This window comes from Rhinopithecus roxellana, chromosome 3, assembly GCF_007565055.1.
Source record: "Rhinopithecus roxellana isolate Shanxi Qingling chromosome 3, ASM756505v1, whole genome shotgun sequence".
Taxonomy (NCBI): Eukaryota; Metazoa; Chordata; class Mammalia; order Primates; family Cercopithecidae; genus Rhinopithecus; species Rhinopithecus roxellana.
In genome coordinates, this window is record NC_044551.1 from 130949458 (window position 1) to 130971850 (window position 22393).

Sequence of the window (22393 nt, forward strand, 5' to 3'; positions counted from 1 at the left end):
CAATTTTTTTTTTTTTTTTTTTTTTTTTTGAGTCAGAGTCTCACTCTGTCACCCAGGTGGGAGTGCAGTGGTGTGATCTCGACTCACTGCAACCCCCACCTGCTGGGTTCAAGCAATTCTCCTGCCTCAGCCTTCCCAGTAGCTGGGATTATAAAGGCACCTGCCACCACGCCCGGCTAATTTTTGTATTTTTTTTTTTTTTTTTTTTTTTTTTTTTTTGTAGCAGAGACAGGATTTTGCCATGTTGGCCAGGCTGGTGTGGAACTCCTGACCTCAAGTGATCCGCCTACTTCGGCCTCCCAAAGTGCTGGGATCACAGGCGTGAGCCAGCGTGCCTGGCCCACTTCAAATATTTTGCTTTCTCAATACTATGAAGAAAACCCTAAAGAAATCTTTGGGTCCCTTTCTGGTAATATGCTTTGGAAAGTCCTTGAAGAATTTCTGGGTGAGAGTATATGCATTTTGAAGGTTTTTGGTAGTTAATATTAATTTGCAACCCATTAAGCCTTTAACATTTTATACAGCTGTGCCTGGGTAACCACTAATTATCATTATTCTTTCTTTCGGAGAGCCATCCCTGACACCCCCTACTACCAGTCTGACCCTACCAACTCATACTCTAAGAGGTTAAATGAGCCCATACCTCTGAGTTCCCACATCTGTCATAAATTTGTTTCATATAGTTGCTGCCTAGGCATCCATTTTAAGGCCTGACGTGAGTTATTTGAAACCTAGCAGTACCCGTCCCCTTTGGCTAGTTAAAGCTTACCTTCTCTGTATGGTTGTTTATGCTGTAGCCCACTTGCTTCTCATCCCATTGACCCAACACACCCCACAGCTGCTGACCATGATGAAACCTAATGGTTAGCACTGGAGCCGAGTCAGCATTTCCCCTCGTGCTCTCTTTAAACCAGCCACGGGATAACACCCATGGACCTTAATAAAGGCATAGTCTGACGGCTCCTCTTTTTCTCTTGCGTGTCCCACCCACTGGTTGAGCTCTCTGCCGCCTCCAGCCTTCCCTCGGTCTCCCATTGGCATCCCTAACCTCTCTGGGACCAGTAAGTACTAAATTTCTTGTTTTATGCACTTTGGGTTCACCTCCTCAATATGTCTTGTCTGACTGACACACCTGAGTCTTACTTTCCTCTCATCAGAGCACTCTAGAAAATGGCTCTCTTGGCTCATGGTCACTCTCAAGAGACAGACTTCATGACCAAATTAGAAAGTAATCATAACAATAAAAATCACAACACGCTCATTATATTGTCATAACTGGCTCACTGTGGGTCCTCCTCAGATTGTTCTAATTGAATCTTCCATTTGTGTGTCTAATCTCAACACAGCAAAATGGCTCGGACCATTTTGCTCTGAGTTACTAAAAAGAGTTTGAAAATATTTTAGTCTGATCTTTCCTTCGAAATCAAAAAGTATCTAATTTTTCTGCATAATTACTTTCATTCAACAAATATTATTGAACATTTATAGGCACTAATAATACTGTGGTTCAAAGATGATGAAGATACATGGCTTGCCCAGGACAGTTTGTGGTCTAGTGAGAGAAACAACTGAATAGAATATATGAATATAATAGGTGCAGTGATAGAGGTCTGTACACAGCATGCAGAATGTTCAGTCAAAAGACATGTAGATACTCCTGCATATATGTGTGTGAGTGATGCATACATAATGAAACAGGGCGTTAAATAGCTACCTGTGGCCACTGTTCTTCACGCCTCGGTCTGTTGTTTTCACTTAGTAACTCCATGTTTGGTTTTAGTACTTCTTGAGTTTATTGGCTATCCTTTTTACTCAATTCTCAAACTGTAGTCAAACCGAAAATTGAAAAGATAAAAATGGTAGAATGGTGGAAGATGAGTATTACCAGTACGTGACCTGTCAGTTCAAATAGAGAAAGATGTAAAAGAAACACTTCTATTTTTAAAAGTCAATTTGCTAAAGATTCTCCTCACTGGAATGCACACTTCTTGCTTTAGCTCTAGTAGGACTCAGAAGAGAGACTTCCAATTTAAAGTTAGTGGTAGTTGCCCTAGAGGTTGTTCCCAGTTACTCTCATATTTTAGCCTCCACCATCTTCCTGAATTCTTCCCACCTTGCTCAGTTCTCCAGAGATGCATATAAGAATATAATGAGGCAAAGAGGTACTCTTAGTTCTTATAGAGGATTTCTTCCCCAACTCCTTTTCTACCAAATGAATTGTTTTTGGCAACTCTGAAGGAAATCTGAAATTCTTGCTCCCATAAATGGTTGATTTTCACTTATTTGAGCCACAGTTGAACCCTGGAGCCCCAGAGAGTCACTGAAAAACCAGCTTCCTAAACCCCTCAAATCCTCTCATGGATCCAAAGAATTCACCATCTTGATGGTTCTCCAAAGTGTCCACCCATATATCTGCCAAAGGGTCTTAGCATTTCTGTTCTTCCAAATATCTGCCCTCAGGACTTTGTCATTTCTGTAATTGAGATGTAAGACTGGGGAGGAAAATAAGGATACCCCAATTCTGGTTTGAGGGTGGATGTGTTATCCTACCGATTTCCAGTGATTATTTCCTGATTGTTCTTTCTAAATGACTTTGCACTCTCCTCTTGGCAGAGAGCCAAACTATTCTAAACCTGGGGAGGGAGGAAAAGGGGCCAACAGAAGTACCTTCTGCCTGACTCATGACCTTAGAACTAGTTTGCATTTCTAGTCTTTATCATTGTTCTCTGTGTGGTGGTGGTGGGGGAAGGGTGGTGCTGGCAGAGAGTTTCATGTATTTGTGGAGAACTATTGTCCTTGGTTTAGAAAGGTGACAAGAAATTCTAAGACCCCAATTAACAAACTAAAAGTGGAAACCAAATTATATGTCTTTATCTGCTTGTGGAAAGTGTTTATAAATCAGAACTATTAGGAAGTCCAATAACGCTGACAGTTTTGTGTTCATTTTTTAAAGCATTGTATGAGACACCTTTGTCAAGAGCATACGACTTTCAGGCCTTTCTATGCTTATGTACATAGAACTGAAACAGTATGTTTCAGTGACCAAACTAAAATACACCTTCCAGGTGTATTTTTTTTTTGTCATGTATTACTTACTGAATTTACTTCATTATACAAAAAAAGAAAACTAGTATACACTATCAGTTCTTTAGAAACTAACTGAATGTTCTGATAGCATTGCTTAAACAGGAGACAGTTTACCTAAATAAAGTTTTCAAATGGGTTATACTCCCATAGGCAACAGCAAAAACACCTTTAAGATAAGCATTACCACTATATCTTTCCAGTGGCTTGAGGTTAAAAGCCCAAACTTTGAAATTCGGAAGATCTGGGATTAAATTCCAAACCTTCTACTTGTTAGCTATACAAGTTTATTCATTCTGCTATGCCTCAATTTCCTCACCAATAAAATGGGAACAATAGGTACCTTGTTAGAGTCTTCTAAGAATTTAAGAGACAACACATGTTAAGCATAGAGTAAGTGCTCAATAGGTGACACCTGGGAACCTTGCCATGCGTAAAACAGCAAGCAAGTGGGAGCTTAGACATTATATGTCACTATTTCTCTTGAGTTCCCTTGTAAGTCCGTTGAAGAGAATGGTTTTTCATGGCCATGAGTCATTTTTCTTGGTTTTAAGCCTGTAGACAGATAATAGCATTGCCACAGTAAGATTTCCTGTATCCATAGTCCTCTTGCAATGTATACAGAAGTCCCACAAAAAATAAAAACTATATTTTTATCAATAAAAGCATATGAAGAAATTTGAGCAAAGCAGTCTTCAACAATGTAAAGCACCTTAGTAACTGAATTTTACAGAAATACCATAAGCATATGCCATTTTACAGGTCATATCCATAGATATTTGAAAGAAACATTTTTCTTGATTAGTGTAATACAAATCTCCACTGTGCACAGTGCATGAAGACAAAGGCAGGCAGTACCATGAGTGAAGAACAGGGCGTTTCACTGAAATTATCATTGAGTCCAAAAGCAAAATCCTCCTTTCTAACAGCCTTGCTCAGGATGTCGGGTAAGAGGAGGGGAAAGGTAAACCTACACCAGCATACCAGGCCTGGAGATGGAGACTAATTTTAATAAATCAGAATGGAACATGAAAATGTCAACTTAATCAAGCATTTAAATTTTATTAATCAAGCCTAATTTTTATGAGTGCAAATAATCACTGAAGCTGGACAAATTTGTTCTCGATTGCATCAGAAACATAATTTTAATATTTAATGGACTGATGAATTTAAATGGACAATTATCTTTATGAAACATGCTCTTCATAATTTGCCATTAAATGAGAAATAAAAAAATCAACATAAATCTTACATAAAGGTTATTTAACTAAATGTTGGTACTATAAATATTATAAATGCATTATATACTAATTTAGCAATCACACAGTACACTACATAAAGCAGGAATGATAAGTAGACCAGGCAGGCTTTTCCTGGGATATAGAGCTCTGTGTTATATTGTGGGAAGCTCATGATATAACGGTTTGGAGGTTTTGTGTGAAGTTTCATGAACATTCTTTTCATTCAGGCTTTTATGCTACAATTCACCATTCACCACAGACATTCTTTTCAGTCCAAATGTAGGTCTAAACCCACTAGGACTTTCTTTTGTGAGGTGATTATTCTTTATATAAAAAAGATAAAAAATATTATTTATAGAAAAGGATATAAGAAAAGAACTGAAGTTTTCTGACTATGATTTTTTTGACATACAAAACATGCTCCATTTTTAAATTTTCTGACATAATGTCCTCAGGCCTCAAAATATTCTAGATGGAAAAGAAGAGAAAAAGAAAAATAAAATTAGTATCAGAATATTCTCTGCAAATATACACCCATTCCACTCACCCTCTTTACGACCCACAACACATTGCTTAAAATAGGGTTGCTATAAATTTTTTTTAAGTGAATCAAACCTAACAGATCAGTATGGTCCAAAAGTTTGCTGACATTAATCTCCAAGATAAATTTTTTTGTTTTCTAAGTATATTCTTTAAAGATCCCTAATGTTCCCAAAGTGTAGTATTTTCCATGCTATTCCATATATGGAATCGTATATGGAAATATATTCCAATATTTCCATAGTATTTTGCATATTTGTGCTAAACTGTGCATTTACCTGAAAACTAACTTGCCTATTGCAGCTCCCAAAATTGTTGATGGAGTTGGAACAAAGGATATTTAGAAGATTGCAGGACATGCTACTCTAAAATGTCACAGCAGCTCCCTTTTCTTGCTTTACAGAAAATTTTTTAAATGTGAACCTTTTATTAGACACTTAAAAAAATTCTAAGATTGTTTTCAAAGTTTGAAACATTTAAAATTGTGCCTTTTTTTTTTTTTTTTTTTTTTTTTACAAAGTTGAGGTTCTGGAATGGAAATTTGGCTCTAAATATAGAGGCTTAAGTACATAATTTTCTTTATTTGTACTGTGTTTATTAATGTATGAAAATATTTTGTAAACATTAAATTTTATAAAGTAGATTCATGGTGAGTAGAGTTAGCTTTTAATTTTACTGGCAAAGCACATTAAACAACTCAATTTTTTGGCCTTTGGTATATACTTTTTTCCCTTGACAAATAGTATAGTTTCATTAAAGCATTATTATTTAAAAAGCACATTCCAGGTTAATAGTTGACCTATTTTTTCCTACTCAATTGAATTAATATGCAATATCCTAAAGACACCAAGATTAGAATTTTCCTGCAAGCAAAAAAAATCCAATACATTGTAAAGCCTTTAGATGGAGACAGAGTTCAAATAAACTCTAGAATTCTGTTCAGTGTTTTGTGTAAGAATAGAATGAACACTTAAGAATACTGAAAAGGAAATATGAAAAGAAATTTAAGAGGCTTATACTGATTATAGAATTTATGTTATTGTTTCACCTTTCTTAATGGAAGAGTTTTTCTGCATATTAAGCTGACACTTAAAAGGTAACATACTTTTGGTCAGTAAAGTAAATTTACTGTCTTTGCACCTTATAGCAAACCAGATTATACAACAAATACTGCTGTTGATGATGCAGAAGGCATGCTGTACATAATCACTGGCATGCATCAAAAGTCATCTGATAGCCACATTAAAGCCACATTCCTTATTAAGAATCAGACTAAATTACAACATGGCACTTCCCAGAATGAGCCAAGGAAATGCATTTTGCAAGAATAATAATTGTTTTTGAGTGTCTCTGTAAAAATCAGGAAGTCTTTTAGCAGTAAGTACTAATGCTCTTTTTTTTTTTTTTTTTTTTTTTTTTTTTTTTTTTTTTTTAGGCTGCCTTCTTTTGTATTGCAATATATTCAGCCTCCCAGGCAAGCCTATCACACTAATTATTATTACATCTAGTGGTTCAGTTATCTTGATGACTACTGTAGCTGAAATCCTCCAAGGTCAAATCCTTAATAGCGTGAATCAAACTAAGCAGCCATCATATATGCAGTTGCTTTTGAGATGTACTGGATGAAACAGTATATCCCAGACTTGATTGAGTCATATTATTCTTATAAACATGGAGTGAATTATGTATACAGTTTAATTATACCATTTTGCAAAAGTTTGTTTCTTCCCAAAAATCTTGTGAGAAGGTGTCCTGTTGTAAAAATGTCTGCACTAGCACACCTATAAAGATCTTACCACAAAAGTCTTCAACCTGACCTTTGGTACTTTCAAGTGATTTGAAATCATTTGAGTGATTATATGCGTCTTCTCCATCAATAGACAATTCCATCATTTCATATCATACTTACATGTGTAATAAATCCATTGGCACACAAATGCATGTTCTGCATGGTTTACACACACACACAATGATATAAATGAACTCCAGACCATGCTGAAGAATACTACTCTCCCCAAATTCTTCCATATCTCTAGGGTAGAAATAGGCATTTAGTTTGTAATGTATCCAAATATAAGCACCTGTACAAGTTTGGATCATCTATGAATATGAAACTAAATATGAAACTTCTTTCTTTTGTGTCAGTTTTCTTTAATATTTTAACATGGTTGCACATCTGGACAGCAGCAATTTCTTCTTTAAATGTGTAAATGTGTTGCATTTTTATAGACCATATTTGAGTAAAGCAATTTGAGTTGTGCAACTATTCATTTTGAACATAGTAAAACATCCATTTAATTCCAAGGAAAAGGAGCAAACACAAAAGAAACTGGTTTGTATCAGCACTGGCTTTTGAAAGGTTTGGTTGCAGAGTACTCAATCCTTCCAAGGTTAACATAACCAAGATTTTTTTTTGGTTCCTTTTTGGTCGAAGGGATTTAAATAAGTGGAATAATTTACTTATGGAAAAATTATAATATGAAGTGTTTAAAAAATAATTCATGGGCCTTTTAACCCTCTCTTGTCATTAGTTTTAAACATGCATCTTAAATTGGTGTTAAAAAGCAATAACGAGTAGTCACTGTCCCATAATGATTTTAATAATGAAGTTTACCTGAACCCACTTTCCCTCATCCTTTCCTCATTGGTCTTTTTGTTACTGCATCCTTCTGGTCACCTCCCTTATACATTTTTGTTCTGGTACAATAATACCAAACATGTCACGTTTTTATTCAGATTATCAACATCACTATTAGCATTTCCAGTCAAATAACATTTTCCTTGCAAATCATAAAGTGTTTTGTTGTGTTGGATTACAATTAAAAGTCTTGTAATAGTACAAGAGCTCCTCTAAAACCACAAAATATATGGTCTATAGATACAATTTTAACTTTGGAAATGTATTTTTTAAATGTATAGTCACATATTATATTTATGTTAACGACAAATGTTCAGCAAATATTGAATATGGAGAAAGAAATATGCTTTTAAAATAATGTTATTTATTCTCTGGCTGCAATGTAGCAGGCGTGCTGCATTTGGGGTTGTCTGTGTGTTTTTTTAAATGTCATCTTTATTAGTATTACATTCAAGGAATAGTACCAAGAATCAGTTTCTTTCAAGACCTTCCTCGAGTGTGTGGCATATAAGTCTGTGACGAGCGACATTACAGAAGGTCATGTCACTTTTAACTGCTTGCATTACATCTTTCTGATTTCCCTAGTGCCCTTCCTTTGTTTGATTAATACTACTTGCTTTCAAGCAAGGTATCAGAAAGCATAATTTGGAAAGAGAATTCTAGAGCCGATCTGAGATAATTCCCCCTTAAGAAAAAAGAGAAAAAACTGAACTTTGTAAATGTATCTTTTCTACTACATGATTTTTCGTCACTCTTCATTTTTTCCCCTTCAAGGAAATCCTGCGTATAGTATATGTTGTTAATTAAATTATTGCTGACAAGTGTTTGGGCAACTGGACTTTGTATACTTGCAAACAAAACGATGTAGTGCTTATTTGGTTTTATTTGAAGAGGAAAGAGCTAGAATTTGATACCAGGACTCCTTTCTTTTGTTTTCCTTAGTTAAGTGTTAAACTCCAGCACTCTCATCCTAAATAGCAGGTGTTATTTGATTTCTCTGGGAAGGGTTGCAATTTTGTGCAGTCATTAAATGCACTTCAGTGATATATACAGTTTGTTTTTAAAAGCTCAGTTTGCAGTTTCAATGTTCATTGCATTTGGCTAGAGCTCTTGTCTTAAAGCACAGCTCAGCTTCTGAGACATTCTTGTCCTCAAAGTCATCCGTTTCACTGGACCATTAAAGCCTGAAAATTAGTTGTGAAAGCATCATCATTTTAATTTGGAATCTTTATCTACACTTCTACCTGTACCCCTCTGTGTTTCTTACAGTCAGTGAAAACATGAATCAGAATTTTGTGTGTCATTAAGAGCACAGAATATTTTGTCCTGGAAAAAATATTTAATTTCCGAAAATTAATGTTTAAAATATTAACTTGATGCAATTTTATTTTTATTAATAGCTAACATTTTTGAATACTTCCTTTGATACAGGAACTGTATTAAGCACTTTTATGCATTATCTCATTGGATCCTTAACACTGTGAGATAGGTGCTATTATCATCTCCATTTTCTAAGGCACCTTCAGCTTCACCCGAGCAAAATGTAATGGTGTGGGATATGTTCTGAAGCAGCTTAAAGGCATCAATAGGAAACCATCTGTATTATAAATCCTCACTTGTAGATGTTTATGATGTAACTTTAAAAACGCACTGGAGGAGGGGAAAGGCCCTCACTAGAGTGCTAAAACACAGCAAAAAGGCCTCTCACTAACACAACACTTTTCTGCCAAACGTAAAAGCAAATGGTTGTATTGGGTGGTTCTGGCTGCACATTTGTGGAGCAATTGTGCGTAGCCAATTACCCACTTGTGCAGGGTAAGAACAGTTTGGGTTTTGCAAATGAAGAGCCTGATTCTGTAGACCTCTTTGAGTCATACTTGAACAGAAGATCCACAGATGATCTGTAAAATGTGTAAATTAAGCTACTGGCTTGTTTATGGCTTAATCTTATCTTGAATTTTTGAAAATTAATTTGAAGATAGTGGAGATTCTCCAACCTTAATGGTTAAATATTCATGGGTTCTATTCTCAGGCAAATGTTTGAAAGCATTTTGAATATTTGCTTTTATAAGTCTGCATCATTGATTAGGTATAAGTCCTTCCAGGTGAACTAAGTCAATTCTGTGAGATACATGATAGGCACTTTACCCAAAGTGTGTTAAATGATATGAAGAATAGATGATGCATTCACTATTCACTCAATCAAAAAATATTTCGTGAACACCTATTATGTACCTGACAATCTGCTAGGCACAGCCCACCACCATTCTGCCTTCATAGCACCTGAAATATGATAGTAAGTACTGCAGAGAAGAGGCATATTATACATTCTTAATTATAAGTAGCTATAATAATGAGTTTATTCACAGCAGTAAAAGTATAGTGTTCACCTCATTTTCCTTGATGTATTTGATATGAATCTGCATGGGTAATTTCAGCAAAACAAAAAATTGCTTCATTTAAATCTGAAAGATAATTTTATCAGAGGTACGAAATAATCATCATTTCAGAAAATCTTACAAGGGTTAGGTGAATTCTTCTGAAGCAACACAATGTACCAATGTAGCTTCTTTTCCATCTTAAACCCCTCACAAATAGCATTTGGAATAGCCTAGCATATATCACTTCAACTATATACTGTCACTATTGTGTTTATATTTGTGATGCAAATACTTTAAATGTAAGGAAATGAAAGGTTAACATGAAAGCTTATCTGATCAACCCTGCTTAAATTTTACTGGATAATAAGCCATTTGAGGGCTGGTAGGAGTAAAGAGGAAGTTTTGTGGATTATCTGTGTATTCCCACATTACCTAGCACTATGTGCCTTGGACAAAGGGGTTTATAATGAATGCTACGGAGTAGCCGGATATAGTTAGAGAGACTGTCAAGAGTCCATCTTTCTTGTTGAATCTTCATTGCTTTATATGTCTCTGAAGTAAGTGTAAGCTCTCATCAGATATGCAAAACTGCATATTGCACTACTGTGATTCTTTTGAAATGCTGAATGTCCAAATGAAAGACCTCAAAATTCTACCAATTAACAGAAGATTGAAAGCACGACATTAAATTAGGAACAGTCTCACAGGTTGTCAGATGCTTTCATTATATATTCATTCATGAGACCTGGAGGTTTGTGTTTGTGTTATGCTTTTAAATCAGTTAATGCTTTTAGAATATTTGAGAAAAATTATTAGGAATAACAGAGTTCTGATATATTATCTCAGTTTATGTAACTCTTTTCATAATACAGTCTTGGTTATTAAAGTGTTCACCCATAGAGTATTCCTGTTGGTATTAAAACACACACACACACACAGGAAAGGAGGGTTAGGTGTCTCTGTCCTCTAAAGTTATGAGCTTTGGGAGAAAAGTTTTAAAATATTTGATAACCATGCTTCTGTTGAGTCTATTCAGAGATATAGGATCAGGAAGAAAAGGAATTTAAAAACCATATCAAATATCATAAACACAATAAGTTGGGTCTTACTTGAATAACAACACTTCTCCCAAGGTTTTTTAAACTGTAGGTTTCTGTGGCGTGCATATGTGTATATTTGTGAAGTGTGGAAAACCATTTTAAAAAGCCTGAAATGGAGTGAAGTCTCATTCTGAATGGTTATATGTTGATCAAGGCAAAGGGAAATTATTTGGGAAATCCAAAATGATTATTCCATTCTGCTGAGGTAGGCTAAATAGCCAGTTAAAAATACATATATGCATATCCAGCTACATGGGTTATACACACACTATACACATGCAATTATATATTTTAATTTTCATTTTATAATATGCATTCTCATAATCTTGTGTAAAATCACAGAGAATTAAAATGAGAGTTTTGGGTAATCCACAAAATCAAAAAGTAAGAGAGGCAAGACTTGACATTTATACATAAGAATTAAAATTTGAGCCATAAAATATATTGTTAGTTTTATGCCATAGACCACCAGCATGAATCAATTAACAGACATGGTTTTTTAATCTTAGAATTTGGTGAAAAGTAAATTAGAAATAGCAGAGCTGTTTCATGCCTAGTTATCTAGTTCTAAATTTCAAGTACCTGATTAATACAGACAACAGAATCGGTAGAAGGGAAATTTCCTGATTTAAAGCATCCCCCAAATTAATGTTGGTTTACCTTATGCATATTTCAAATTCTTGAGGTTGTCACAAAACATTTCACATGAATCCAGTTCCCCTAACTGGGATTCGGTTCCCTGGTTTTAATCAATGAAACGCAGAGCATTTTCCTAATCACTATCTCTAGGTCAAATATCCCTTCTCAGTGTGCCTGTTTCAAATGTTAATAAAGTTTTCATTTCCAAAAGGTTCAAAATGACAGAACAAAATTCTCTCCTTTAAGAGCACAAAAAATGACTTCTGTTTCTGTCTGCAGGTAGTGGAGGACATGCTAGAGGACGAGGAAGAAGAAGATGACAAAGATGACAAGGTAATTATCTTTCCCAGCACTTGGGTACCTGGGGATGGGGAAATGTAGACATGACACTGTTTTCACAGACAGTTAAAAAAGGAGTTGAAGTGTTTGAGTCCAGAAAATTGGACAGTGCTGTTTATCATCCTAACAATGCCACTGCATGTTGCAAAGAGGGAGAGAAGGCTATAAATCCTCTTCGCTTTTGTCCAGAGCTGGGTCAAATATTTTTCTGCCAGGAACAAAAAAAAATAATTCAGCTTGTCTGGAACTTGATAGCTCTCATGAAGATAACAGCAGTGACGACTGTTGTTGAAGGGCAAAAATTTGTCCTATCTTGAGTATTACAAATCGGGCCATGCTTTGGGGGAACAGGGGAGTGAAAACATAGCCTGCATGAGTTGAACATGGATATTGTCATCTGTAATTTTTGAACAATTGCTCAGCAAACGGACATGAATGTGCAGAGTGCTCCAGAGGACACTTAAGTAACCCCAGTGCTTACTGCACTTGCTGAGGTTTGAAATGGCCACGTGGTTTCTCCATCAGGAAAGCCCATTCAGAGAGGCTTATATTCGATCGCTGGTTGATTTGGGGATGGTGACCACAGTAAATAACAGCCAGTTTCTGGGACTGCTTGGATTGGTTGTCCCCTAGGGAGAGGGGACAACAAGAGGTAGGAATTAGGATGATCTTGCACCACTGCAGCAGTGGCTGGGGTTGGAACTACCGCTTTCTATGGCAAGGAGGATAGTGATGCTGTTACATCATCATCTCTGGGCATTTCCAGACCTAAAATCTAAAAAGTCCTAGGTTGAGATCGAGAGGCAGAGGACAAAAAATCGTTCGTTATTTCCACATTGTTTGGCATGTAAAACCAGATTTTTGACCTTCACCAGAATCTGATTTATGTTGTGGTAAAGCAGTGAATTTTTTTTTGAAGAAAGGAGGAAAACAGTATATTTTAATTTATGCCCTTGACCTTTGATTCCAGTACAGATGTACAGTTATATCCCAATGTAAGAATTTGTGTGCCACTGAAGTCCGTGTCTCCAAAAATAAAATAATTTGCGTGTTGGAAGCATGTATGAGAAATGTCAAAAAAATTCAGTGATTAGTTAACTCTCTACATGATTTTTTTCCTAATATTCAATGCTTGAAGGAAAACAGACACACACACACACACACACACACACACACACACACACACACACTCTTTCTCCCTTCTAACACCATTTCAAACATTTTTAAATCGACAGAGTTGGTATGTGAAATTTTTCTTCTGTACATCCTTTAGTCATTAGCAACATCATCAAACATAAACTAACAAAATCTCCTTCCTGCAAAAACACATATGTGCTTGTTTTTAATGTTAAATAACATGAGCATACACTTCTGGCAGTAAATGATATGATTTATTGCTAAGGTCAGTTGTAGAGCTGTAGAGTGCTTGTATTTTAACTCAACATGCCAGCTCTGAATCATCATTTCTCTGCTGATAAACACTGAGCTGCCATCCATTTATGGCCATTTTCTCTTGCTTGTTGCTGCTTTATTATTAAAGCCACCATAAAGATCCGTCCCAGCAGCAGGCGTTTCCCCAGAAATGTTAATAAATGAAAACCCTTAGTGAAGTCTAGTACTTAATGTCCCTGCTTGAAGTCAACCTATGTTTTTAGTCAGTTTGTTGATATTCTGTACTTCTAATCTCTCCCCTTTTTATGGCCATTTTTAATGGAGAGGATGGGAAGTATGGGAAGTAGACACACCTGGTTAACCAGCTCACCAAAACATAGATGTCAAGTGGAACATGCCCGGGGGAAACAACGCCAAATCTCTGGAGTAACATCTATTGTAATCTAGTGTTTGGTAGTCTGAAATTGACACCCTGCTTCTAACACATTTTCAGATCTAGTTACCAAAGTTGATTGAAAGTGAGTGCTTAAATTACAGTGTGAATTCAACAGTATTCTTCTGTACAGGATGCCGACAAGCAGTGTGTTTTCCATGAGAAAGGATTGTGAGCTGATTTTCATAAATCCAACCCTTTTATTCGAGCAATAAAGGAGGTTTTTCTTTTTTACTCATAATGCAATTGATAGCACAAAAATCATATCTGAATAAAATCTCAAATGTAATAATTTACAATAGACTTTTAAGTGCTTGAATAATAGAGGGAAGAATCTTGTGGACGTCTTGAAATATAGTTTTTCCTATAAGAAATGGAAATATGAAAGGATCCTGCAAGGTTCCATCTTCCATCTCGACTGGCTGTCACAGCGGTAAATGTTAAGTCTTGGCTATCAGTGCGTTCTGAGTGGAAGAAGGGTAATTTCCTACTTTGAAAAATTCGTTGGTTCCTTTATTTAAAGTTTGTGTATAGAGTCATGGGTAATGGAATTTTATGAGAAAACAAATGTGTTCTTTGCCATACGAGCAGGTACTGACCTCTAGCTCTCATTATTTCTGTTTTCTCATATGGTATAATAGTAGGGTCAGGTCAGTGGGTCCTCTTATAGGATAAAAGTAAAAAAGATTAATAAATGTGCCAAAGCCTCACTTTAATTGAACCTGAAGCATATGTTGGAAGTATGTAAAATATGTCCCAGATGTTTCACCAGGGCCAGTGTCTTGGCTTTCCCTGATTACCACAAGGCAGCTATTAGTCCTATAACCTTTGGACTTGGGGGTAAATGGGGTATTACGTGGCACAGAATGAGAGCACCTGTTTTCCATTCCGACAAGACCCCTGGCAGGCTTTGCCTAAGCCTGTCCACATGTTTTCACTTAGCAGATTGTTGGGCGATTATGAAAAGTGTCTTTCTTTAGAGCCAGCATTGATATTAGTCACTCACAATGAAAGGGCAAGTCATTGGCTACTTGACAAGATCCGTGTGGGCATAAACTGAAATCTTTTATTTCATTTGAGCTGAGGGTGTTTTCCGTCTGCATAATTATATACATGACAAAGACACAGGTATACGAAGCTGAAGCAGACAAAATTGTAATTAACATAATAGCTTTGTAATAACTTTTTAGTACTGACTATAGCACCAGGGAAGACTTTGGTTAAAGTTGGTAAAAGCTAAATCATGCTTTACCTGGATTCCCAGATTTTGAAGTTCTTCCAGATTATAGCTTTAAAAATATATATAATGTTGTTTCTTATTAAAAGAGCTAATCATTATTCAGGTGAGGGTTTGTGATCCACAGACTTACCCTTCATTCTCAAACCCATTGCTCACATTTGCTTAAATCTAAAATTAGGTGGCTTCTCTTTTAATCTAATTCCATGGTTTTCACAAAGGCAGAGAATACGGGTTTTACATGGTGAGCTTAGTAATGAATCATTGACTTGTTAATATTTTCACTTATCTGCATTATGTAGTAGCACTCTGTTAAGCCGTGCTGGAGATGACATTTTTCCTGAATTAAATGTTAGACATCATACTGCGTTCTCAATTCCCTTTGTTGTAGAGCATTCTCTGAACCATCAACCACAAAGTCACAGTTTGATCTGATTTTTTGACCTGACACCAAATCCTGCCTTTGTGGTTAATAGAATATCTTAGCAAATAAGGCTTAGCTAAATTACCTAGGTGGAGCTATCAACAAGCCATATAATAGTGTTTTTCACCATGTTATAGATAATACAGTGGTCAGTGTGTATAATCTAGACATCTAATTAATGAAGATCAGATTTCCTTTTGTAGTTTAAAAAGTTTAGGCATGCTTCCCATGGTGCATCCTACCCTTGTAATAAGATCCAGCTGCGATATCAGGAAGCAGAAGATAAAATGCAGGTTTTCCTCAGAAAAAGCATGGATTCACATGCATGGCATTCTAGTAATGTTTACTGATAAAAGATATTAAAATATTCAGCCATTTATGCTTACATTGCTTCTTTTTCTTCAGCCATTATGTCAAGGTTACTGTGTTTCAAGAGAACTAAATGTAACAAAACATATCTGAGTTAGTTCAAAATAAACAGATTCTTTGCTTTAATTCTTGAAATCTGTGTTTTCTGGTTTGATTCTCCAGCCCTAAAACATGTATATAACATACCCAAGATTTGGGCATCTCTGGCATCTCAAATGAACTATGAGGGGTTAGGGGAATGATACGTGATGTGATATGAGAGAAGATTTTAATCCAACAAAATGGCATTTTCTAGTTATATTCAATGAAATAACGGCACAGTGGGGAAAAAGATTAAGGCTTTGGAGAAAGGCAAGAAGAAAGGAGGCACAAGGAAAACACTTCTTTTAAAATTTTCAAGCCACATTTAACTGGAATAGCATTGTTTTCATTTATTTGTTTGCTATTGCTGCATAACAAATTGCCACCCATGTAGAGGCTCAAAACAACACTCACTTTTTAGCTCTTGGTTCAGTAGATCAGAAGTCCAGCACAGCTCAGTTGGGCTCTCTGCTCAGGGTGTCATGTTCAAGGTATCAATCAGACTGCGTTTTCACCTGAAGGCTTTGGAGAAGAATTCATGTCCAAACTCATTCAGGGTATTGATAGAATTCAGTTTTTTATAGTTGGAGGACTGAGGTCCTTGTTTTCTTGCTGGCTATCTGATACTAGTTGCCATATTCCATGGCTTCCTCCATCTTTAAATCTATCAATGGAGAATCTGTTGGGTTGAGTCTCTCCATACTTCAAATCTCTTCAGGAAGAGATGAGTTCCTTTTAAGGCTTACCTGATTAGGTCAGGCCCATCAAAAATAATCTCTTTTTCTTAAAGGCAATTGTGTCATAGAATGTAACCTAGTCACGGAACCACATATTTCATCTGATATGATTTGGCTGTGTCCCTACACAAATAATGTCTTGAATTGTAGCTCCCATATTTCCCATGTGTCATGGGAGGGACCTGGTGGAAGGTAATTGAGTCGTGGGGTGGATCTTTCCTGTGCTATTCTCATGATAGTGAATAAATCTCATGAGATCTGATAGTTTATAAGGGGGTGTTCCCCTGCACACACTCGCTCTTGCCTGCCACCATGTAAGATGTGACTTTACTCCTCCTTGCCTTCCACCATGATTGTGAGTCCTCCCCAGCCATGTGGAATTGTGAGTCAATTAAACCTCTTTCCTTTATAAATTACCCAGTCTTGGATATGTCTTTATTAGCAGCATGAGAACAGACTAATACACCATCATATTACAAAACCCACTCCCGCACTCAAGGGGAGGGAGACTATCATGATATATCTACTGGAAGGTATGAATCTTGGCAGCCATCTTAGAATTGTGCCTATCAAAACCACATAGACCCACCCATGGTCTAGAGCAAAATTGGAACAATCCTTGTGTTCCTTGGATGTATTTATTGCAAGACTGGAACCCACCTATGCTACAGTAAACTAATGAGGAAAACTAGCCTCCCAAATCATATTCTTTCAAAGATTATAGGAACATTTCATACCAGGGTTATAAACTGAGGTATATTTTACAGTCACAGTATAATATATCCCATTTGCTTATCTATTCTGATCTGGGGTGAGGGATGGCTGGACAGGCAAGGGAGAAGAGCAAATAATAAGATTAAAAATCAGGGAAGGATCCATTTCTCCTTTGGGAACCTATTGGTGCTTAAACACCCATTAAGCTGATAGTCCACTCACCTTGAGTCCTCAGAAACACTATCTACGTCATCTAGAATCATAGCAACATTACAACTGGAGGGTACCCAAGAAATAATCTAGTTTAACCCCCTTAATTTAAAGTGAGGAGACTGTGGTTCAGCCAAACTTAAGTGAATTGCTAAAGGATATAGACAAGTGGAAGAGCCAGACCTAACACTCAACTTTTATGAGTCCAAATTTGGCATCCTTACCCTTCCTTATGACTAGGTTTTCTGGGAGAAGGGGGATTGTCAAAGTACAGATGCAAGTTACCTCAGACATGATCTTTAAGTCTTTAGGATAATTCAGTAAGGGAATATACCTTTCACCCCAGCTAGAGACTGTTTATTTCTAGGATTTCTAGGTTTCTACTTCTCTTCACTATTTTCCTACACATCCAATCCTTTCCTACAGTTTCAACTAAGGGAGTGTGTAGTAGGCAGAATAACATAAAAATGCCCATGACTTAATCCCTGGAACCTGTGGAGATGTCATGTTACATGACAAAGAGGAATTAAGGCAGCAGATAGGATGAAGGGTGCTAATCATCCTACTTTAAAATAGGGAGATTGTCCTGGTTTGTCTGATTGGGCCTAATGTAATCGCAAGTGGAGAGGCCATCAGAGCAGATGGCAGCTGGCAGCTGCATGTGAAGCCATGGCCAAGATCAAGCCTCAGGACCTTCATGGCAAGAAGGAAGAGCTTCTGAGACAGCTGGACCACCTAAAGGTAGAGTTCTCCCAGCTGCACATTGACAGTGTGACAGGTGGTACAGGGTCCTCAATCCACCCCCCTTGTTCTCACTGTCATTAACCAGACTCAGAGAACCACAGGATGGTCTACAAGGGCAAGAAGTACAAGCTGTTAGATCTGCAGCCCAAGAAAGCATGTACCTGAACCCCGCAGGCTCATCAAGTATGAGAAGGACCTAAAGACCAAGAAATAACCAAGAATGAACAGCTGGTAACCACTGGGAAAGTACAGGGTGCACAGTATCAGTAAAACACAAACTAACTGGTAGGGGGTGGGAACTGCTGTTGCTGGCTTTGAAGATGGAGGAAGGGGGAAGCCAAGAAAATGTCTCTAGAAGCTAGAAATGGCAAGGAAAATGATTCTCCCCTAGAGTCTTGAATAAGAAATGCAGCCCTGTCCACATCTTGACTTTTAGCCCAGTGAGACTCATTTCAGACTTCTGACCTATCATTTGTGATTTCTAAGCACCTAGGTTTACAGTAACACATTACAGCAGCAATAGGAAACTAATACAGGTAACTTCCACCTGCATTTCCTATACTTCTCCAAACAATACTATATTTCAGAGCACTAGATCTGAGTTCCTCCTTTGTCCTTATTGACTTCATCCCACTGGTCTATATAAATACAGCTACACATTTTTTCATATAATATGAAAACTGAAAACAGTATCTAACAAAGCAAATACTTTTATCCAAATTTCTTAATTTTGATTTTAGAAAAGTTTGTTCAAAATTGAGAGTGGGTTATTGCCCATTTGTAATGCAGTTGTATACTTTCTGGTTTAGAAGTCTATGTTAATTGGTGAATAGAGAAGCAATTTATGGTTTACTTCATTTTTCAGATGAAGAATTTTACTTCTTCTCAACATTCATTTCATTCCTTAAAATGTTTTACCCCTGAAAGGACAGTGAATTTAGTCTTATTTAAGTCACAGACTCTGAGAATCTGAAGATTTATACTTTCTCCCCCAGAAGAGGACACAAAACACACACACACACACACACACATATACACAAACAAACTTTTTCATGTGCTTTTTTTTTTTTGGCCATGGAAATTGAATTATTTTACAGAGACTATAAAGTATCTTTATAAAGTCATCTTCGTTGCCCTCACCACCGTGCTCTTGAACTTAATGCCTGTTTCCTCAAACACCTGAGATAAATACAGATTTTACCAGTAAAAAATAATGTTTCATTCAATTCCAAAGCAAGCTTCTACAAGAAGGGTGGTGTTTGGCTTGATTGTGATATTATGGAGTAGTTTTGATGCAGCAATGGGCTTGTTATCTTTGATATCCAATCGACTATGACTTTTCAGTTTTATGGCAATAAGTGCTAGAAACAGACTTGGCCAAAGAAAACAGTAACAAAATGGGAGCTGCTGTGGCTTTATTAGATGAGGATTAAGCACAGTGAGGAATCCTGGAGTTCTCCAAAATCCTTGTCGAATTCATGTTGTGTTGCGATCATCTTTTGAAAACTCCATCATTAATGCTCCATCATATTTTTAATAAATAATTACATACTCATGCCTCTATGTTAAAGTCATTGGAAACAGAATTAGCTTTCAAAGAGTTATCTAGTGATTCCAGCTGGTGGTGGGTTTCTACCTGTCAAGCTTTGTTACACCTTGTTCCACTTTGCAGAAGCACTTCTTCAGTCTTGGAATGTTTAGGTAGATATCTGTCTCTGACATTCCCTCCAGAGTGGCGGTTGGGCTCAAATAATTTAAATGAAAAGATTTACATAGATAATTTGGTAAGAATGTCCATCAAGTAAAGCAAACTATGAATGGACTCTTTCCTGTTGGGTTATTCTGATAGTTGGATTTTCTTTTCCTCAAAAAAGAACTTTCATTTGAAAGTCAATCAAATGTTTCAAGACAAGTCCCCTGGAAAGCTAGTTAACTTCTGTATTGCAGCAGTGAATTTCCTCTTCTATTCCCCTTTCTTGACAAAAACTCTCGAAATAGCAGTGTGTCAGCCCTGGCTCTCGGGAGGTTGACAACATTCGTAGAAATAGACACGATTTTTTCAGGATCACTGGCAGAGTCGTTGACACGGCTGACACCACTGCATGTTGAGATGAGAAGCATGTTTCTTCACCAAAGCAGCAGAACCAGATGTGTTGCCAAGCATCACAGATGCTCCATCTGAACCCAGGGTGCCAAGATTTTTATTCCGCCTGAAACTTTGTTTGGCAAAGAAATTCTTCACCATTTTAAAGACATTGACTCTGCAGATTCTAAAAGAAATTCACGAAGTAGGAATTCTTTGATTTTAAGAACTTGCCAACAGGAGTTGGCTACACAAATAGAGGTACCTACTTTCATTAAGTTATATACAAAAATGTAAATATTAAAGAAATGTCAGAAAATCTGTAGAGTTGACATCATTTGATGTCAGTGAGGGCACAACTTCAAGAAATGTGTGGCTTCACTGAACTATATCCAGTGGCATCTGAGTTATCTTTCTTGGTGATACAGTTCATTTATTTTAAAAGTTTCAATACAAGTCTTTTTATTCTTGGGGCAAATCCAAAATCAAGTAAGTCCCAGAGTTTAAAAATCGACCTTTTTATATAAAGAAAAAGATTCACAAAATCTAATAAATTTTCAGAATAGGCAGTCTGAGGTATTCCTTCAATTTTATTGGTTCTATGCTTCTATTGGTTAGAATCTTGCCACACAAGAGTTCTATAATTTTTGTAGTCTATCATACTCCACAATTAATATGAAGCTAATAGGCATGAAAACCTCATGGGGCTACTGTTTTTTTCAATTTTTTATTGACATATAATAATTGTACCTATTTATGGATTATAAGTGATATTTTAATGTATGATCAAATCAGGGTATTTGAGATACGTATCATCTTAAAAATTATCACTTCTTTGAGTGTTGAATATTTCAAATCTTCTAGTTATTTTGAAATATAAATTCTTAACTATAGTCATCCTACTGTGCTATTGAACACTAGGACTTAGTCCTTCTATCTAACTGTATGTTTGTTTCCATTAATCAATCTCTCTTCACCCCACCCTCTTCCCAGCCTCTAGTTACTATTATTGTACTCTTCACTTCCATGAGATCAAAATTTTTAGCTCCCACAGATGAGCGAGAATATGTGATATTTTTCTTTCTGTGTCTGGCTTATTTCATTTAACATAAGGACCTCAAGTCCCACCCACGTTGCTTTTTATGGCCAAATAGCATTCCATTGGGTATATGTACCACATTTGCTTTATTCATTAAAATGTTGATGGATACTTAGATTGATCCTATTATCCTGTCTATTGTGAATAGTTCTCCAATGACTATGGGGATTCAGAAATCCCTTTAATATACTGATTTCCTTTCCTTTGGCTAAATATTCAGTAATGGGATTGCTGGGTCATATGCTAGTTCTATTTTAAGTTTTTTGAGAAACCTCCACATTGATTTCCATAATGGTTCTACTAATTCACATTCCCACCAATTATGCACAAGAGTTCCCTTTTTTCTGCATCTTTGACTACATCCATTATTTATTGTCTTTTTGATAATGGCCATGTTAACTGGGTGGAATGATATTTCATTGTAGTTTTGTTTGCATTTCTCCAGTATTAGTGATATTGAGCAATTTTTTTCATATGTCTGTCGGCTATTTGTATGTCTTCTTTTGAGAAATGTCTATTCATATCCTTAGCCCACTTCTTAATTATTTGTGTTTTTTTTAGTTGTTTATTTGTATATTCTGATAATGAGTCTCTTGTTGGATAAATAGTTGCAAAAGACAGCTGTTTCTTCATTCTTATTGTTTCCTTTGCCGTGCAGAAGCTATTTAGTTGAATACAGTCCTGTTTGTCAATTTTTGTTTCTGCTGCCTGTGCTTTTGAAGTATTAGCCATAGAACTTTGCCTAGACCAATATCCTGATGTAGTTCTCCTGTGTTTTCTTCTAGTAGTTTTATAGTTTTACATCTTAACATTTAAGTCTTGAATCCATTTTGAGTTGATTTTTGTGTATGGTGAGATATAGGCGTCTAGTTTTATTCTCCTGCATATGGATATCCAGTTTTCCCACC

The 22393-nt window shown here is 36.3% G+C and overlaps 1 protein-coding gene across 3 annotated transcripts in view; it reads left to right on the forward strand.

Moving 5' to 3' along the window:
• MCTP1 (multiple C2 and transmembrane domain containing 1) overlaps positions 1–22393 on the forward strand; it is a 606741-nt gene that overhangs the window by 520251 nt on the left and 64097 nt on the right. For all 3 annotated transcript variants that reach the window (XM_010380609.2, XM_010380611.2, XM_030927232.1), the window contains one exon: positions 11903–11956. In XM_010380609.2, coding sequence (XP_010378911.2) covers positions 11903–11956 — 54 coding nt within the window. The remainder of the gene's footprint in view (positions 1–11902; positions 11957–22393) is intronic.